The sequence below is a fragment of the Ceratotherium simum genome, chromosome 13 (genome assembly GCF_057802395.1).
Source record: "Ceratotherium simum simum isolate JZ-2026a chromosome 13, ASM5780239v1, whole genome shotgun sequence".
NCBI classification, from domain to species: Eukaryota; Metazoa; Chordata; class Mammalia; order Perissodactyla; family Rhinocerotidae; genus Ceratotherium; species Ceratotherium simum.
In genome coordinates, this window is record NC_141912.1 from 29,395,936 (window position 1) to 29,417,609 (window position 21,674).

General features: G+C 34.8%; 2 protein-coding genes across 2 annotated transcripts; both read right to left on the reverse strand.

Annotated features, from left to right (window-relative positions):
- Positions 1–3,056: 3,056 nt before the first annotated feature.
- LOC101403193 (olfactory receptor 12D3-like) lies at positions 3,057–3,989 on the reverse strand. The gene is given in 1 exon segment (XM_014796261.2): positions 3,057–3,989. A coding segment is annotated over 1 exon segment (933 nt).
- A 15,714-nt stretch (positions 3,990–19,703) lies between these two features.
- Positions 19,704–20,657, reverse strand: LOC101402930 (olfactory receptor 12D3-like). Its single transcript, XM_004441785.2, has one exon. It carries the CDS (start codon positions 20,640–20,642, stop codon positions 19,704–19,706), a length of 939 nt encoding a protein of 312 aa, XP_004441842.2. The 5' UTR covers positions 20,643–20,657.
- Between the last annotated feature and the right edge of the window lie 1,017 nt (positions 20,658–21,674).

The window sequence follows — 21,674 nt, forward strand, 5'->3', positions numbered from 1 at the left end:
AGAGGGATGTGCAGCTATGACATACGACTATCTACTGGGGCTTTGGGGGAAAAAATAAATAAATAAATTCTTAAAATTAAAAATCGGGTCCACTATTACTTCTGGAGACTCCAACAGGAGGAATGGTAGCTGTCATTTTACCACCACCTTGAATAACTGCCTCCAGGGAAAGGAGAGACAGAGCCTGGGAGGAGGGGAATTTTTTTTTTTGGTGAGGAAGATCGGCCCTGAGCTAACATCCATTGCCAATCTTCCTCTTTTTGCTGAGGATAGATTAGCCCTGAGCTAACATCTGTGACCATCTTTCTCTATTTTGTATATGGGATGCTGCCACAGCATGGCTTGATGAGTGGTGCATCAGTCCAGGCCCGGGATCCGAAACTGTGAACCCCAGGCTGCCCCACAAAGTAGAGTGCCAAACTCAACCACTATCCCACGGGGCCAGCACCGGCAATTTTTCATTTTTCGGTGAGCGAATATTCATAAACTGAACACATCCATGTAACCAGTCATGGGATCAAGAAACAAACCATTAAAAGCACCCCAAAAGTCCTTCTTGTGCTCTCTTTCACAATTTTCACTTCAAGGACAAACAATATTCAGGATCTAACAGTGCAATTAAATTTTCCTATTTTTATCCTTTATTTAATTGGCTTTTTAAAAATTAATATCTCTTTTCACTATGTATATAAATACCTTTTTTCTACCTTTACTGAGGAATTATTGAAATAAAAATCGTATACATTTAGGTTTTACAACATGATTTATTTAAGGTGTACAATGTGGTGATTTAATAGATGTATACGTTGTCAAATCATTACCACAACCAAGATAATTAACACATTCATCACCTCATATAGTTACCATAGAACTAAAAAAATATTTTGAATCACATATAGTTGAAGAAATACAACCAAAATTAGCAATAAGTTGTATAAAGCACTTCAAAAGTGCATATGTATGTCGCATGTATAATGGATTTTTTCAGGTCTTTTTACTCACATGCAAACAAAACAAAACTCAATACAAAAGAAAATTTTAATATAAAGAAATATTTATTTATTTTCCTGACCACTTTAGTTGAGATACACATTGATATATTTGGTAAATTTCCAGAGTTCAATAAATCACATTTCTATGACTATACAAAGCCCCTCTACATCAACAGTTATATAGAAAAATCTATATCAGGTTATTAACAGTAATGAAGACCGTGACTTTTCTAAAAATGAACACAGTATGTGAGAGAGAGAGAGAGCAAGAGACACCAAGAGAGACACAAAAAAAGAGAGAGAGAGATTGAGAAAGAAGCTGAAAACGAGAGAGAACCAGAAATCTTGGGTATTCATCATGGTTAAGTATCTATGCAGGTAAATACACTTACTGGAAAAAAAAAACAGCTGAATTTATCATTCAGTATCAGGTATGCTGAACCACTAAATAACTGTGAAAGTTTAATTGTGTGTATGTGCGTGTGTAAAGATACATTCAGTGTATGTAAGAACTATTCAACATGATTTATTGAGAAAAAGAAATATTTGAGAATTTTTCATTATTCTTAATATTAATGATTATTTTCACATCACTAATATTGTATGGGCCAGTATACTTAGATTGTTACACATTTATGAAAATAGTATCAGATTTCAAATAGAATATTGCTTCTACTTTGGACAAACAGTTTCTATTCATCCTAGATTTTACCTCCAATTACTCTGTGGAGGTCTTCTTCACCTGCCACATTGTGCCTTACTTGCTGGTTGTTTATGTTCTTATCTAATTTTTCTTCATAAAGTATAATCTCCAGTGGTGAAGATTATGTTTTATTTATTATTACTCTTATTACCATAAAAATTGAATTGACTCATTCTCAGAGAAGATAAATTGTCACCAATGAAGTTGTCTTTGATAGTAAAGCCTACATATTAATTTCAAGATTAGGTCTTAAAAACATAGAGTTCTGGGCATAAAACGGATTAGTTAATAGGAAGAAAAACTCAGTTCAAACCATCCCTATTATGTGAAAAGCAAATCCAAACCTATATCACACCTTTGCTATGTTCATAGCTCAATTTTTATATACTATAGACATTTCTTGGAGTTAACATACATACATAAAAATTGATAATCACCTTTGATCCTTCTCACCTTCACATCACACATCAAGGTATTAGCAAATATTCTGCGTTCGATATACATCCAGAATTTAACTACGTCTCCTTTCTCTACTACTATCATCCTGGTCTAAGCTGCCATCAATTCTCATCCAAAGTATTATAAAGAAATGCTAACCGATTCCGTTCTTGCTCCTCTACTCTCTATTCTAACACAGCCTTTATTGTGATTCACCACAGAAATTATTTCAAGTCAGTTCTTTGTTCAAGTGCACCATTATCATGCTATATCACCCAGAGTAAATGCTGAAGTATTTCAGATGACCAACAAGATGCACATCTCTTGCCATTCTCTCCACTAGTCACAGAGTTCCAGGCGCATTGGTCATCTTGCTTTTCCCCAGACACAAGAAAGACATTCTATTCCAATGCTCTTGCACTTGAGGTTGTTTCTATACAGAATGTTTTATCCTCAAATACGTGCCTGACTCACTCCCTCATTTCCTTCAGTTTCTGCTCAAATGACTCTTTTTTGGAGAAGCTTTCATTGAACCAAATACACAAGACAGTGCCTACCTTGGAATGCTGTTTCTTCCTTACTCTCCATAACTTGCATTGCCTTCTGAAAAAGGTATGCATTTATTTAGTCATCTTTTTATGGTCTGCCCCCCAAACTAAAACAAGATCCATGTCCTCATGGATCTTTTTCACTGCTGTATTCTCCACAAGTTGAGCACTGCTTGCTCAAAAATTATTTCAAATGAATGAATGACTAAATGAAAAGTAATTGGATTCATATGAGTGAAGAACATAGTTACTAATTGTACCAATTTCTGAAGGGAAAATAAAACTCAATAAATTATCAATCTATGATAAAGAGAATATGAATATCATAAAGATCAGTGCAGTTTTCATTTGTTTGAGTGTTGCCACTGATTTTCTTTAGTTAAACAGCTTCCTCCCAAAGACTTTTTTCATAGCCAACATTACTTCCTTATTCCTGAGGGTATATATCAATGGATTCATTACTGGAGTGATAGTAGTGTGTATGACGGCCACAAACCGACCCTGTATTACAGAGGTGGCAGAGATAGGGGGAATGTAAGTGAGCCCTACGGTCCCATAAAAGAGAGATACCACCATGAAATGGGAGGCACAAGTGGACAGAGCTTTGTGGAGCACCCTGCAGCTCCGGTTCTTGAACAGAAGAAAAACAATAATATAGATGTAGGAGAGGAGGGTGAGGAAGCATGCTGCCATTGCTAAGCTGCCAGTGACAATGAAAATGAGCCACTGATTGAGCTGTATATCCCCACAAGCCAGTTCTAAAAGGGGTTTGACATCGCAGAAGAAGTAATTGAGTTGTTGCGAGTGGCAAAAGTTCAGGCATGCAGTCATGACAGAATGCATCAGAGCATAAAAGAAACTGGTCAGCCAGGTCACAGATGCCAAAAGAATACACACCTGAGGGTTCATGACGACAGTGTACTGAAGTGGGTAGCAGATGGCCACAAATCAGTCCAAGCCCATCATGGCCAGCAAGATGGATTCAGTGCAGCCCAGAAAGTGGAAAAAGTGTATCTGAGTGATGCAGCCTAGGAAAGAAATGGCCTTATGAGTGGAGAGGAGGTTTGACATGAGTTTAGGCAGTGTCACTGAAGAATAGCAAATATCCAGACAAGAAAGATTTCCCAGGAAAAAATACATAGGGGAATGGAGTCGTGGCTCTAAAATGACGATCACTAATATAGCCCCATTTCCAAACAGATTTATTATGTATAGAATGAAGAAAATCATAAAGATGACAGGTTGAAGCTCCTGAATGGAGGTCAGTCCCAGCAAAAGAAACTCATTCACTGTAGTGATGTTCTCCATTGCTGAAGGAAAGATAACAACAACAATTAGTAAATATTTTCCAGTATACTGTGTGGGTTAACTGAAACAAGTTTATCATCTGGAAGGACTTAAGGATGATTTAATGAACAGAATGAACAGGAGTGCTAGAGTTGAATTCACTTGCAACATAAGGAAAACAGAAATATTTGATAAATTCTGAGTCATTGTGATATGTGTGATACATAGTACCAAGAAATATACTCAGAATGCTGAGTTAAATTTAAAAAGCAGCTCATACAGAATAAAAACTGATACTCAGAGAAGGCATAAAAAGTAAGAGAATAGGACTCAATTCTAGCTGCATCTAGGGCATTAAAATTAGTATATTTAATTAAAGTGTGTCAAAGATGCATCTATAAAATTTGAAGACATTTTTTATAAATGGAGGGAATAAGTACACATTAACTCTGGGTACTGGTAGGAGTGTGGCAGTAGCCTAGAGCGAAATTTCCCAACTTGACCAAACCAAACAAACAAATAAAAAAACAAACAAAAGGAAAAAAGGAGAATAAAATTCCCCACAATCTAAACTTGATGGAACTAGAAGACATTTTTAAAAATCCACAAACTTCAAGTAATGTGGAGGCAGAGGGGATGCAAATGAGCAGACTCGGTGCCAGCAGTCACAAGAGTGCATCACCGCAGCATGGTTATGCATGCAAGAAGAAAGCAGCCAAAGCACTGGCAAGTCTTAGCAGCAGGGTAATTTGAAAACACCAGAAAACAATTGGCCCCAGAAAGAGAGTGCTTCATACTAGTGAGAATTTCTTGAGAATACCAGAAAAAGGTAAGGCAGCATATGGGCTCTGATGAAGTGGAGAGAAAATCATGTTACTGCAAACACATTAAAGGTATGACAACAGAGGAGGGGGCGAGTAAGCCAAGGATCTGGGAAAGACGACCTATTCCCTCTGCCCATAAAAACTTCCTGCTAATACCTTATCCCCCAAAATCCAACTTGTTCATATATGAACAATAAATAGAAAAACTTCTGCATCCATATGAAAGTGCAATGAGCAGAAAACATCCAGGAAAATAGAAAACTCTGATTTCTCAAGAAAAGAAATCTAACCTGAAAAAATGTTTGTAGAGAAACATAGCAAAACTGCAGCACAACACTCCTAATTGAAGCAATTGAAGCTGTAACAGAATTTTTTAATGGGTAAAGAATATACAAATATGCAAAACAGAAATTCAAATTAAAATACAATAATATGTAATTTTGACAAAGACCAAAATGTTTGTCAAGACATTATATTTGCTTGAGGGAGATAAAATACACACAGGTCAATTGATTTAACCCCTAAGAGACAATTTGGCAGTAACTATCAAAAATGAAAATGCTCATAGACAATAAAGTGGCAATCCACTTTCTAGATTGTTCTTCAGATGTGTTTGCAAATGTCAAAAGTTATATATTTACAATGGTATTCATTTAAGCATTACCATACAAAAGACTGCAAACAAACTAAAAGACCATAGGGGACTATTTAAATCATTTTAAGTACATAAAAACTGGTAAGCAAGGCAGATATCTACATACTGTACTTAGTCACAAAAAAACACACATGTATAAATGAATACATGCAGTTACACCTACTTTGAACCAAAATTTAATGATTAAACAGATCAAGAAATTGAAACTTTTCCAAGCCAAGGATCTATGATACAAGCCAACTTGATCCATCCTGTGATTTTGACAACTTAAATTCAAAGACATTTCCCAGTTACTCTCACTCGCCCCTTCTAATGGTGTCAATTCTTGTCCATCAAAAAAAATAAATATTCCATCTAATCCAACCTCTTTCTTCTACCTAACAACTGTATCAATTCATCTACCTCTTTACTCCTATATATACCCACCGTGGAATATGTTTATATATTTTGAGTGCACCAGGAAATCCAAGAATCAAGACTATAATTTATTGATTGTCTCTTTAAATAAAGCTAACGGGAAGATTCTTGGTTGCTCAAAGTCTTATATGACAAACATCTTATATCTAAGTGTAAGAATAAATCAATCGTTAAATCTCATTCTGACCACAAAATAAACAAGCTGGATCCCCTTTGAATCTCTGTGGAGATGCCTCAGACATAGATGTCTTGGGATCTCATCTCAAAGGGTTAGTCTCTCTATTTTTTTCTCTTTCGATGAACAAGTACTTTCATTGTTTGGTGTACTTATGAGAATATTTTGCTGCATTTAATAGGAAGAAAAATTGTTATGCAGAGCCAGTGTTTTTCATTAAAACAGAAAAGAAAGAATGTATATAATAATAATAATAATAAAAAGACACAGCTCCTACCCTTGGAAACTCTAACAGCTAGTGGATACTTAGTGTGTCATCACTTAGAGAAACATATTAAGAAATTGCAGGATGATAAAGTTTAAACTGAGCCATTCAGTCACAGACAAAGTGCATGATTTAAATTCAGAGAAGTCAAAGAGAGAAAAAGAAAACAGCAACAACAAAAAACAGATAAGAGCTTTATAGCCACCAAAATGAAAGATAGATGAACTTCTTGTAACCAGGGAGACACTAAAAAGCCTTGTAGCTGCTCTTTTGATGCCGGCCCTGATATTGGTTCCCCTATGTTGAACCCAGCATATATGAGGTTAAAAACCAAAAAGCACTCATTGCCCTTCCCTGCTTCTCCAAGGTACATTCGCTTGTAGATATTAGTGGTTTTTACCTCTGTATCCTGGAATCACACAAGGCAAATGGAAGTAATAAATTGTTAAAAGCCCAAGTGGCTTCACACTGAAGCTCTGGCTAATTACCAGTTCTTGAGGTTTGTGACAGGGAAACTGATATTCAGAAATTATCAAGAAGCTGAAGCTCCCCAACTCCTTGGCTTCCTAGCATCAAATCCACCCTTCATCACAGAGACAGACAAACGAGGACACCTGCAACTTCCCTTATCTCTACCAAGCAGGCTGATAGGAGGACACTGGAACTACAAAGCCACAGCTCCCCATCCCCTATCTAAAACCTTGTAAACTTTGTAAACAATAATTGCCAGCAGTTTCCTTCCTCTCCCTGGGGCCCAATTTTGGGTGATATGGGAAGATTGATCAATGGAGCCCTGAACCTCCTGCTGTAGATGGAGATAACAGCTGGCCGATGTCAGAATGTCTGGGACCCCTGCAATACTTCCCCAACAAATGGTTGCAATCACTCAGACAGTACATTCTTTCCCACAGATTTTCCTTTAAAAACCCCAACTCCTGGGCTGGCCTGGTGGCCTAGCAGTTAAGCGCATGCACTCCGCTTCAGCGGCCTGGGGTTTGCAGGTTCAGGTCCTGGGCGTGCACCAATGCGCCGCTAGTCAAGCCATGGTGTGGTGGCATCCCATATAAAATAGAGGAAGATGGGCACGGCTGTTAGCTCAGGGCTAATCTTCCTCACATACACACAAAAAACCCCAACTCATAACGCCTCAGGAGGACTGTGGGTTTGGGGCATGAGCCCACCGCAGCCTCATTTTGCTGGCAAAATTAAACCATTTTTCTTTTTCTCGATCCCTGGTCATTGTGTTCATTGATTTGGCTGTGATGACAGGGTCCCGGTTTTTCTGGCTACATTCTTAGACTCAAAATAGATCCTGGCTATGATCCTGACAGAGATGTCTCTTAAAATCTGCCTAAGCCACAAATATTCTCAATAATGATTAGTGTGTGAATACATACACTGAAGATCAAAGACTCTGGAGCAACATCTCCTGGAGATAGAATCCTTACTCTGCTGGCAATGTGACCTTGGTCAAGTTACTTAACCTTTGTGGTCCCCAGGTTTCTCTTCTGTAAATTGAAGATAATAATGGAAGCAATCTCACTTAATTGATATAAAGACTAAATAAGATAATATTTTTAAGTAAATAAACTCTATATAAGTGATTACATACACACACAAACATACAACCATAGCTAATAAGAATTCGGAATAAGAAGTATGAAGTCCTTTTGCAAGGAGCAGGAAGAGAAAGTGTGATGTTAGGAATCATAGTAATGGAAACCCCAAGCACTTATCTCCAGAATTTTTATGCAGCCCTACTGCAGGATGACACTTGCAAAAGGATCACATTTATCAAATCCAATTTTTTTTCATGAATATTGACAAGATTATTTTAAATTCACAAAAAAGAATAGAGAAAGTTCTAGTTCAAGATGGCAATGTAGTAGTCTCCTGAATTCTTCTCCTCCCATGGACACACCTAATCTACAGCTACATAGGGAACAATTCCCTCTAAAATAACACAAGTAACAAGCTGAATGATTCCTACATATTAGGTGGGTGAGAAAAAACCCACATCACGAACTTTGCAGGCCAAAAGGGAGTGACATGATATATTCAGTGTGCTGAAAAATGAAACTACCAACCAAGAAAATGCTACTCTGCAAATTTGTCTTTCAGAATTGAAGAAAATATAAAGAGTTCTCCACATATGCTAGAACTAAAGGAGCTCAGTACCACTAGAGAGTCCTTACAGGAATATTAATGGGATTTCTATAAGCTGAAAGGAAAGGGCGCTAATTAGTAACAGGAACACATATGAAAGTATAACTCGTATTGGTAAATGAAAATATATAGTTAAATTCAGAATAATCTAATGTTGTAATGGTGGTGGGTTAATCACTTATAACTCTCGTATGGAAGTTAAAAGACAGAAGTAGTAAAAATAACTATAACTACATTAATTTGTTAGTGGATATACAAGATAAGATGTAAATTGCAACATCAGAAACATAAAAAATGGTAACGGGAGAGTAAACATAGAACTTTAGAAAGCATTTGAGCTTAAGTTGTTAAGAACTTTAAAAAAACTGTTATAATTCTAAGATGTTTTATGTAAGTCTTGTGGTAACCACAAAACAAAAATTTATAGTTGGTACACCAAAGATAAAGGAAAAGAATTCTAAGCATACCGCTGTAGAAAATCATGAAATCACAACAGAAAGTGATGAGAGAAGGAAGGAAGGAAGGAAAGAAGGAAGGAAGGAATGGCACCCCGACATGGCTCTATTTCACTACTTTCACCTTGAGGACCACTAATATTTAGAGGCATGCAACAGAAATTAAATTTTTCTGTTTTTGTCCTTCATTTAAATGGATTTGGAAAATATATATCACTTTTTACTATATATATATTTCCTTTTCTCCACTTTATTGAGATATGATGGACAATATAAAAATTGTATATATTTAGGTTGCACAACATGATTTTTAAGGTGTACAGTGTGATAATTTAATACATGTATACATTGTGAAATGATCATCACAAACAAGTTAATTACACATCCATCACTTAGTATTTTTACTGTTTTTTATACATAATTTCTTGAGAATTTTTATCATAATAGGATGTTCAATTTTGTCAAATGCTTTTTCTGCATTCATTGAGATGATAATTCAGTTTTTATCCTTCATTCTGTTAATGTGGTGCATCACATTTACAGATTTCGTATTTTGAACCACCTTGGCAACCCCAGGATAAATCCCACTTGGTCAAGATGTATGATCTTTTCAAAATGCTGTTGAATTTGGTTTGCTTGTATTTCATTGAGGATTTTTGCATCTATATTCATCAAGGATGTTGGCCTATAATTTTCTTTTCTTGTAGTGTCCTTGTCTGGCTTTGGTTGAGGATAATACTTGCACTGTAAAGTGAGTTTGGAACTGTTCTCTCTTCATCAAGTTATTGTTAGAATTTGAGAGGGAATGACCTTAATTCTTATTTAAATTTTTAGTGGAATTCAAATGTCGAGCCATCTGATCTTGGACTTTCTTTTCTTGAGATCTTTTTGATTACTGCTACAATCTCCTTCCTCATGATTGGTCTATTCCGATTTTCTATTTCTTCATGATTCAGTCTTGTTAGGTTGTATGCTGGTAGGAATTTGTCTACTTTTTTCTAGATTATCCAATTGATTGGTGTATAATTGTTCATACTAGTCTCTTACAATACTTTGTATTTCTGTGGTATCAGTTTTAATGTCTCCTCTTTCATTTATAATTTTATTTTTTCAAGTCCTCTCTCTGTTTTTCTTGGTTAGTCTAGGCAAAGGTTGTCAATTTTGTTTACCTTTTTAATATCCCAACTCAGTTTCAATGACTTTTCCATTCTTTTACTAGTCTCTGTCATTTATTTCTGTTATGATCATTGTTATTTCCTTTCTTCTGTGAACTTTCGGCTTAGTTTGTTCTTTTTGTTTTTTTTTTCCCCCGGTCCTTCAGGTGTAAATTTAGGTCATTTATTTGAAACTTTCATTTTTTTAAAAAAAGTAAGCATTTATTTATTTATTTATTTTTGGTGAGGAAGATTGGACCTGACCTAACATCCCTTGCAAATCTTTCTCTTTTTGCTGAGGAAGATTTAGCTCTGAGCTAACCTCCGTGCCAATGTTCCTCTACTTTGCATAGGGGATGCCAGCATAGCATGGCTTGATGAGCGGTGTGTAGGTCTGCACCCAGAATTCAAACCTGTGAATTCCAGGTCACCGAAGTGGAGCACATGAACTTAACCACTACAACACCGGGCCAGCCCCAAAATGTAAGCATTTATTGTTATAAACTTCCCTCTAGAGCTACTTCTGCTGCATCTCATTGGTTTTGGAATATTTTGTTTTTATTTACATTTGTCTCAAGATACTTCCTTATTTTTCTTTTCATTTGTTTTTTGACCCATTTGTTGTTCAGGAAAATATGGTTCAATTTTCACATATTTGGACATTTCTAGTTTTCCTCCTATTATTGATTTCTAGTTTCACACGATTGTAGTTGGATAAAATACTTGATAGGATTTATTCTTCTTAAATTTGTTAGAGTTGTTTGTGGCCAAATATATAATCTTTCCTAGAGAATGTTCAGTGTGTGCTTAAGAAGAATGTGTTTTCTGCTGCAGTTTTATGGAATGTTCTGTATATATCTGTTAGGTCTATTTGGTCAATAACATGATTCAAGTCTTCTCTTTGCTTTTTGATTTTATGTCTCAATGATGTACAATGTGATGAAAAGTGGGATATTGAAGTCTTCTGCTATTATTATATTGATGTCTATTTCTACCTTCAGTTCTATTAATATTTGCTTTATAATTTTACATGCTCCAATGTTGGGTGCATATATATTTATAACTGTTATATCTTCTTGATGAATTGACTCTTTGTCTTTTTATACTAATCTTTTTCTCTTGGGACTAGTTTTGACTGAAAGTCTATTTTGTTTAAGTATAAACATGCCTGCATTCTTTTGGTTATCATTTGCATGAATATTTTTTTCCATCCCTTCACTTTCAGCTGGTAGGTGTCATTAAAGTTAAACTGAGCATCTTGTACACAACATACAATTGGATCTTGTGTTTTTTTAATCCATTGAGTCATTATGTGTCTTTTAATTGGGGAATTTAATCCGTTTACATTTAAAATAATTTTTATAGAGAATTTAATCCGTTTATATTTAAAGTAATTATTTATAGGTATGGACTTACTATTGCCATTTTGTTAACTGTTTCTCACTGTTTTATAAATCTTTTGTTCCTTTCTTTCTCTCTTGCTGTTCTCTTTTGTGATTTGCTAATTTTCCATAGTGGTATAATTTGATTCCTTTCTCTTTATCTTTTGTATCCCTACTATAGGTTTTCTTTGTGGTAATAAGAAGGCTTACATAAAATATCTCATAGTTATAACAGTCTATTTTAGCCTGATAAGAACTTAACTTCTATTGCATACAAAAACTCTATACTACAACTTCTCTACTCCCTCATGCATTTTATGCTATTGATGTCCCATGTTACATCTTTTCATATTGTGTATTCATTAACAAGGTATTGTAGCTATAATTCTTAGTATTTTTTTTTCTTTAAACTTTTATACTAATGGAGATAAATGTGAATTATGCATCACTATCACTATTAGAGTATTAGAGTACTCTAAATTTGACTATACATTTACCTTTACCAATGAATATTGTACTCTCATATGTTTTCATTCAGTTACTTAGTGTCCTTTCATTTCAACTCAAATAACTCCCTTTCAGCATGTCTCGTAAGGCAGATTTAGTGGTGATGAACTCCCTCAGCTTTTGTTTGCCTGAAAATGTGTTTATCTCTCCTTCATTTATTTAGAACAGCTTTTCTAGGCAAAGTATTCTTGGTTGGCAGGTTTCTTGTTCTTTTAGCACTTTGAAAATATAATTCCACTCCCTTCTGGCCTAGAAAGTAGTCAGCAAGAAGGCAGTCTAGGAGTTCCCAACACTTGTCTTCCCCACAGAAACATGTTATGATTAAATTGGCAAAACTCAAAGACAGAGAAAAAATTTTAAAAGTAACAGAAAAAAGAGAGAAGTTACATGCAAGGATATCCCCATAAGATTATGGACAAATTTCTCAACATATACTTTCAGGACATAAGAGAATGGTATGATATATTGAAAATATTGAGAGAAAAATATTGTCAATCAAGACTTCTAAACTGGAAAGGCTGTCCTTCAGAAATGAATGAGAAATAAAGACTTTCCAAAGCAAACAAAAGCTGAGGGAATTCATCACTTCTAAACATGCCTTACAAGAAATGCTAAAGTGAATTCTTTGAATGGAAGTAAAAAGCCACTAATTAACATCATAAAAACATAAGAAGGTAGTATAAAACTCACTGGTAATGGAAAATATATAATCAAAGTTAGATTCTGTAATATGTTAATGGTGTGCATAATTCACTTACAACTCTAGTTTAAAAGTTAAAAAAACAAAGGTAGTAAAAATAACCACAACTATAATAATTTGTTATTGGATACATGATATAAAAAATATGTAAACTGCAACATCAATTAAGTAAATGTGAGGAGGAGTAGAAGTAAAAGTGCAAAGTTTAGGAATGATGTTGAAGTTAAGCTGTTATCAGTTTAAAATAGGATGTTATGTTAAGATATTTTATGTAAACCTCATGGTAAACACAAGGGAAAAACTTGCAGCTGCCCAAAAAACATGATAAAGAAATTGAATCATACTAATACTAAATGTTATCAAAACACACAAAAAATATAGAAGGATAAAAAGTAAGGAACAATGGATCTACACACAGCCCGAAAACAATTAACAAAATGTCAATAGTAAGTCCATACAAACAAATAAGTACTCTAAATGTAAATTGATTAAATTATCCAATCAAAAACATAGAATGGCTGATGGATAAAGAAACAAGATCCAATGATATGTTGTCTACAAGAGACTCACTTTAGAGTTAATGATAAACATAAGTGAGAGTGAAGGGATGGTAAAAGATATTTCAAGCAAATGATACCCCAAAAAACAGAGATGGCTATATTTATATCAGACAAAATAGACTCTCAACTAAAAATGATAAAAAGAGAAAACAACGGTAACTATATAATGATGAAGTGGTTCAATGGGGTTTTCTGAGACTAAATTCTGATGTGTGTGTGAGGGGGGGCTTACCCTCATGCATCCAACAAATGATATTCCTGACATCAACTGAGTGTCCTACAATTCAATTCAATTCTGATAATATCTACCCAGAAATACCATCAGATTTCACAGTTTAAGAATTTAGTTCCACAAAACTGCTCGCCCTCCTTCAGATGCTAGTCACAAGTCCAGGTTGTTACTTGTGCTTCTGACTGCCTGGCTACAATTTACAGGTTCCCCAAACCCTCTCTTTGAGTTTTAATAATTTGCTAGAGTGGCTCATGGAACACAGAGATACATTTTACTTATTAGATTACCAGTTTTTTTTTAAAAGGATATAATTCAAGAACAGCCAGATGGAAGATATTCATAGGGCAAGATTTGTCCTCCAGTGCCCTCTCTAGGTATAACACTGTCCCCATATCTCCATGTGTTCACCAATCCAAAAGCTCTCCAAACCTTGTCCTTTGGTGTTTTTATGGAGGTTTTATTACATAGACATGATTGATAAACTCACTGGTCATTGCTTATTGATTCAACCTCCAGCACCTCTACCCTCCTCAGAGGTTAGCAGGTGGAACTAAAAGTTCCAGCCCTCTAATCACATGATTGGCTCCACTGGCAACCAGCCCCCATCCTTAGGTGCTTTCCAAACTCATTAATATAACAAAAGCCACCCTTATCATTCTCATCACTTTGGAAATTCCAAGGGTTTCAGGAACTCTGTGCCAGAAATGGGGATAAAGACCAAACATACATTTCTTATTATAAATCACAATATCATAGGTGCCAATCAATGAAGAAGATGTAACAATTGTAAATATTTATGTACCCAACATTGGAGCACCTAAATATATAGAGCAAAAACTAACAGAACTAAAAGAAGAAATAAATTGCAATACAATAATTTGGAGGGACTTTAATACCATACTCTTAACAATGGATAGATCATCCAGACAGAGAATCAATATGGAAACTATAGATTTGAACAACTCTGTAGACCAAATATACCTAACAGACACATACAGAACATTCTATCCAACAACAACAGAATACACATTTTTCTCAAGTGCACATGGAAAATTTTCTAGGATAGACCATATGTTAGGCCACAAAACAAGTCTTAGCAAATTCAAGAAGATCAAAATCATACAAAGTATCTTCTCTGACCACTAGGATGTGAAACTAGAAATTGATAATAGGCAGAAAACTGAAAAACTCACAAATACATGGAAATTAAACAACACTCTCTTGAACAACCAATGGAACAAAGAAGAAATTAAATGGAAAATAAAAAAAAATATCTTAAGACAAATGAAAGGAAACACAACATATCAAAACTTATGGGATGCAGCAAAAGCAATTCTAAGAGGGAAGTTCATAGCAATAAACACCTACATTAAAAAACAAAACAATATCAAATAAATGGCCTAACTCTACGCCTCAAGGAACTAGAAAAAGAAGAATAAACTAAGACCAGAGTTAACAGAAAGAAGAAAATAAAAAAGATTAGAGAAGAAATAAAAGAAATAGACAGGAAAACAATAGGAAAGATAACAAAACTGAGAGTTGGTTCTTTGAAAAGATAAATAAAATTGACAAAACTTTAGACAAATGAACAAAATTATAAATGAAAGAGGAGACATTACAAACAATACCACGGAAATACAAAGAATAATAAGCAGCTACTATGAACAACAATATGCCAACAAACTGAACAACTTAAAAGAAATAGAAATATTCTTAGAAACATACAACCTACCAAGACTATATCAGGAAGAAATCAAAAATTTGAACAGACCAATTAATAGAAAGGAGATTGAGTCAGTAATCAAAAACTTCCCAATGAAGAAAAGCCCAGGATCAGATTGCTTCAGTGGTGAATTTTACCAAATATTTAAAGAAGAGTTAATGCCAATCCTTCTCAAACTCTTCCAAAAAATCAAAGAGGAGGGAACACTCCCAAACGCATTTTACAGCATTACCCTGACACCAAAGCCAGAAAAGGACACTACAAGAAATGAAAACTACAGGCCAATAAACCTGATGAATATAGATGCAAATATTCTCAACAAAATATAGGAAACTAAATTCAGCAGCACATTAAAAGGGTTATTCACCACGTTCACGTGGGACTTATCCCTGAGATGCAAGAGTGGTTTGACATACACAAATCAATCAACGTGACACACATTAAAAAAATGAAGGATAAATATCATATAATTATCTCAATAGAGGCAGAAAAATCACTTAACAAAATTCAACCCCTGTTCGTGATAAAAATTCTTAACAAATTAGGTATAGAAGGAACATACCTCAACATAATAAAGGCCATATGTGAAAAGCCCACAGCTAACATCATACTCAATGGTGAAAGGTTGAAAGCTTTCCTCTAAGATCAGGAACAAGACAAGGGTGCCCACTCTCACCACCTCTATTCAACATAGTACTGGAGGTCCTAGCCAGAGCAATCCAGCAACAAAAATAAATGAAAGGTATCAGAATTGGAAAGGAAAAAGTAAAATTGTCTCTATTTGCAGATGACATGATTTTATATATAGAAAATCCTAAAGCTTCCACAAAAAAACTTTTACATCTAATCAACAAACTCAGGGAAATTGCAGAATACAAAATTAACATATAAATGTCAGTAGTGTTTCTATACTGATAATGATTTATCTGAAAAAGAAATAAAGAAAACAATCCCATTCACAATAGCATCAAAAACAAGAAAATATTTAAGAATAAATTTAACCGAGGAGGTGAAAGATCTCTCCACTGAAAAATAAAACTTTGATGAAAGAAAGTGAAGACACAAATGGAAAGGTATCCATGTTCATGAATTGGAACAATTAATATTAAAATGTCCATACTACCCAAAGCTGTCTATAGATTCAATGCAATCTCTATCAAAATACAATCAGCATTTTTTAGAGAAGTAGAAAAATAACCCTAAAATTTGTATGGAACCACAAAAAACCCTGAATAGACAAAGCAATCCTGAGAAAGAAGAACAAAGTGGTAGGAATCATGCTTTCTGGTTTCAAGCTATAGTACAAAGCTATAGTAATCAAAACAGTATAGTACTGGCATAAAAACAGACACAGAGATGAATGCAACAGAATTGAGAGCCCTGTAATAAACCCTTGCATACACAGTCAACTATATTTGACAAGGGAGCCAAGAATGCACAATAGAGAAAAGACAGTCTTTTCAATAAATGGTGTTGGGAAAATTGGATATTCACATGTAAAAGAATGAAACTAGATCACTGTCTTACAGAACTCACAAAAATTAACTTTTAATGTATAAAATACCTAAATGTAAGACTGTAAACCGTAAAACTCCAAGAAGAAAATATAAGAAAATTTCTCCTTGAAATGGGTCTTGGCAATGAATTTTTGGGCATGACACCTAAAGCATAAGAAACAAAGTAAAAAATAAACAAGTGGGACTAGGTCACACTAAAAAATTCTGCACAGAAAAAGAAAAGATCAGCAAAATGAAAAGACAGACTACAGAATGTGAGAAAATATTTGTAAATTATATGTGTGATAAGGGGCTAATATCCAAAATACATAAAGAACACATACAACTCAATAACAACAAAAAATCTAATTAAAAAATGGGCAATGGACCTGAATAGACATTTTTCCAAAGAAGGTATATAAATTACCAATAGGTATATGAAAAAGTGTTCAACATCACTAATAATTATGGAAATGTAAATCAAAACCACACTGAGATATCACCTCATACTGGTTAGAATTGCTATCATCAAAAAGACAAGAAATAACAAATGCTGACAATGATGTGGAACAAAGTAAACTCTCATGCAAAGTTGGTGGGATTGTAAATTCATACAGCCACTATGGAAAACAGTATGGAGGTTCCTCAAAAAAGTAAAAATAGAACTACCATGTTATTCATTAGTTCCAGTTCTGTGTATACACCTGAAAATAAATGAAATCATTATGTCAGATATTTGCACCCCCATGCTCATAGCATTTGTTGTTGGTTATTTATAATAGCCAAGACATGGAACAATCTAGACGTCCATCAACAGATAAACAGATAATGAAAATGTGTTCTCTCTCTCTCTCTCTCTCTCTCTCTCCACACACACACACACACACACACACATATATAATGAAATACAATTCAGCCGTAAAAAGAAGATAAGCTTGCCATTTGAAGCAACATGGATGGACCTAGAGGGCATTATATTTAAGTGAAATATCAGACAGAGAAAGACAAATACTGTATAATCTCACTTACGTGTGGAATCTAAAATTTAAAAAATCAAATTCATAGAAGAAGAGATCAGATTTATGGTCACCAGGGGCAGGAGGTATGAGTGGAAGAATTGAATGAGGGTGGAAAAAAGATACAAACTTTTAGTATTAAGAAAAATAAGTACTGAAAATGTAATGTCCAACTTGATGATTATAGTTAACACTGCTGTATGGTATATCTTAATGTTTACTAAGAGAGTAAATCCAAAGTTCTTATCACTAGGAAAAAAAACATTTTTTTTCTTTTTCTTTTTGTATCTATATGAGTTGATAGAGGTTAGCTAAACTTATAGTGGAATTTATTTCACAATATATGTACACCTTGAACTTATCCAGTGCTGTATGTCAATTATATTGAAACAAAACTGAAAGCAAAAAAGATCAAACGAAAATATTTGATAATTGTTTATTTCTCCTAACATTGATATTATTTTCACATCACTACTATCTTGTGGGCCAACACACTTAGACTGTTATACCTTTGTGATAATCATATCAAATATCAAATAAAATATGTCTTCTACTTTAGACAAATACTTTCTATTCATCTTAGATTTTACCTCTAATTACCCTCTATAATATTTTCTTCACCTACCATACTCTCTTGTTTGTTGTTTATATCCTATCTAATTCTTAGTAAAGTATAAACTCTCCAATGGTGAAGGCTATGTTTTATTTATTATTGCTCATATTACCAGAAAAACGGAATTGAATCACAGCTAGAGAGGATAAATTGTCAGAAATGAAGTTGTCTTTGATAGTGAAGCCTGCATACTAATTGCAAGATTAGGTTTTAAAAATATATTGCTCTGGGCATAAAGAGGATTAATTAACAGGAAAAAATACTCGGTTCAAACAATTTCTATTATGAGAAAAGCAAATCAAAACCATCATCACACCCTTGTTATGTTCATAGGCTGGTTTATCTATACTATAGACATGTCTTGGAGTTAATATTGATAAATAAAAATTGATAATCATCCTTGATGCCTCTCATCTTCATACCACACATCTAAGCTATCAGTAAGTATTGAAAGTTTGTGTTCAAAATACATCTAGAATCTAACTACTTCTCCTACTTCCAACACTATCACCTTGGTCTAAGCTGCCATAAATTCTCATCCAAAGGATTATAAGGGAATCCCAACTGATTCCACATTTCTCTGCTACTTTCTATTCTCGACATAGTAAACACTGTGATTCTTTTACCACAGAGGTTATTACAAGTCAGTTTTTTTGCTCAAATGCCCCAATACCATGCTATATCACCCAGAGTAATTGCTGAAAACCTTCAGATGACCAACTTGATGTCCGTGACGAGACTACCACCAGTTCTTACCCTCATCACCTGCCATTCTCTTCACTACCCACTGAGCTCCAAGCACATTGGATATCTTGCTTTTCCTCACATACAAGAAGCAAACTCTATACCAATGCTCTTTAATTTGCTGTTAGTTTTCCATAAAATGCTATATTCTCATATACCTGAATGACTCACTTCCTCATTTCCTTCAGCATTCTGCTCAAATGTCATTTCTTAGAGAGGCTGTCATTGACCCAACTATACACAAGAATGTCCATCTTGATTTGCGATTCTTACTTATATTCCATGTGTTTTACCTTCTGAAAGGGACATGAATTTACTTATTTATTTTATTGTCTGCCCCTTCAAATGAAACGAGATCCATGTCTTCATCTTAGGCACTCATGGATCTTTTACACTGTAATATCCTCTGCAAGTTGAACACTAATTGATGAAAAAATATTTCAACTGAATGAATGACTAAATGAAGAGGAATTTCGTTGGAATCATTGGATTCTAATTGGAATCATATACATGAAGAACACAGTTACAATGGTATGCATTTCTTAAAGGAAAATAAAGTTTAGGATATGAATCAATTTATTATAGATGAGAAAATAAATCTCATAAAAATAACGTGATTTCCAATTCTTCTAGTGTTGCCAATGATTTTATTTAGGCAAACTGCTTCAATTTCCTCCCAAAGACTCTCCTCAGAGCTAACATCACTTCCTTATTCCTAAGGGTGTATATCAGTGGATTCAGCGCTGGAGTGACAGTGGTGTGTGTGAGGGCCACAAACTGCTCCTGTATTACAGAGGTGGCAGAGGTAGGGGTTATGTAGGTGAGTGCCACAGTTCCATAAAAGAGAGATACCACCATGAAATGAGAGGCAGAAGTGGACAGAGCTTTGTGGAGCACCCTGCAGTTCCTGTTCTTCAACAGAAGAAAGCCAATAATATAGAAGTAGGAGAGGAGGGTGAAGAAGCATGATACCATTGCTAAGCTGCAAGTGACAATAAAAATTAACCACTGTTTGAGCCGTATATCCCCACAGGCCAATTCTAAGAGGGGCTTCACATCACAGAAGAAGTAGTTGAGTTTCCGAGAATGGCAAAAGTTCAGGCGTGCAGTCACAACAGAATGCATCAGAGCATAAAAGAAGCTGGTGAACCAGCCCACAGCTGTGAAGAGAACACACACCTGGGGGTTCATGATGACAGTGTAGCGAAGTGGGTAGCAGATGGCCACAAATCTGTCAAAGCCCATAATGGCCAGCAAGAGGGCCTCAGTGCAGCCCAGAAAGTGGAAAAAGTGTATCTGAGTGATGCAGCCTAGGAAAGAAATGGCCTTATGAGTGGAGAGGAGGTTTGACATGAGTTTGGGCAGTGTCACTGAAGAATAGCAGATATCCAGACAAGAAAGATTTCCCAGGAAAAAATACATAGGGGAGTGGAGTCTTGGCTCTGAAATGACAATCACCAACATGGACCCGTTTCCAAACAGGTCTATCATGTATAGAATGAGGAAGGTCATAAAGAGTATAGGCTGCAGCTCCTGAACAGAGGTCAGTTCCAGCAAAAGAAACTCATTCACTGTAGTGATGTTCTCCATTGCTTTGAAAAGGAATAAAATAGTGACAATTAGTAAACTATTCCAGTAATGTAGGGGTTAAATGAAGCAAGTTTGTCATTTGAAAGTATATAAGGATGATCTATGGTGAGGACAATGATCAGGAATGCTAGCTTTGAATTCATTTGCAATATAATTAAGGAAAACAGAAATATGTGATAAATATTGAGTCAGTGTGATATATGTGATAATAGAACTAAGAAGTATATTCAGAGTGCTGAGTTAAACCCAAAAAGCCATTCATACAGAATAAAGACAGATAACAAGCGAATTCTTATTAAAAAATGAGAGTATACGATTTAATTTTACCTATATTGATAGCATTAAAATTAATATATTTTTTAAAAGTCTGTCAGTTGGGTGTGAAAAGTTGAAATATTTTTAAATGGAGGTAGTAGGTACAGTTCTTACTTTGGATACTACTAGAAGCACAGCAATAGACTAATCTTCTCACTTCCCTTAAAAAAAAAAAGAAAAAAGAAAGAATACAGCCCCATAACCTAAACCTTCATGATAGTAGAAGACAGTTTTAAAAATCCACAAACTTCAAATAATGTGTAGGCTGAGGGAAAACAAATCAGCAGAATTGGTGTCAGCAGTCACAAGGGGATGCCAGAGCAGCAGGGCTGTTCATGCAGGATGCAAAAATCCAAAGCACTAGAAGTCTTAGCAGCAAGACAACGTTGACAAACAGTAGAAAATAATCAGTTCCAGACAGAGAGTGCCTTACCTTAAGAGTGAACTTATTGAGAATATCAGAAAAGAGCAAGTTAGTGTGCAAGAGAAAGGCGTTACTGCAAAGATGTTAAAGGTTTAGGAACAGAAGAGAGAACCAGTGAGTCAAGAATCTGGGAAAAGTATCCTATCCCTTTTTCTCACATAAAGCTCCTGTTAATAACTTGTCCCCCCAAATCCAACTTGTTCATACATAAACAATAAATAGGAAAACTTCTACATCTATGTGAAAGTACATTAAGAAAAAAAAAAAGAAAATCATGATTTCTCAACAAAACA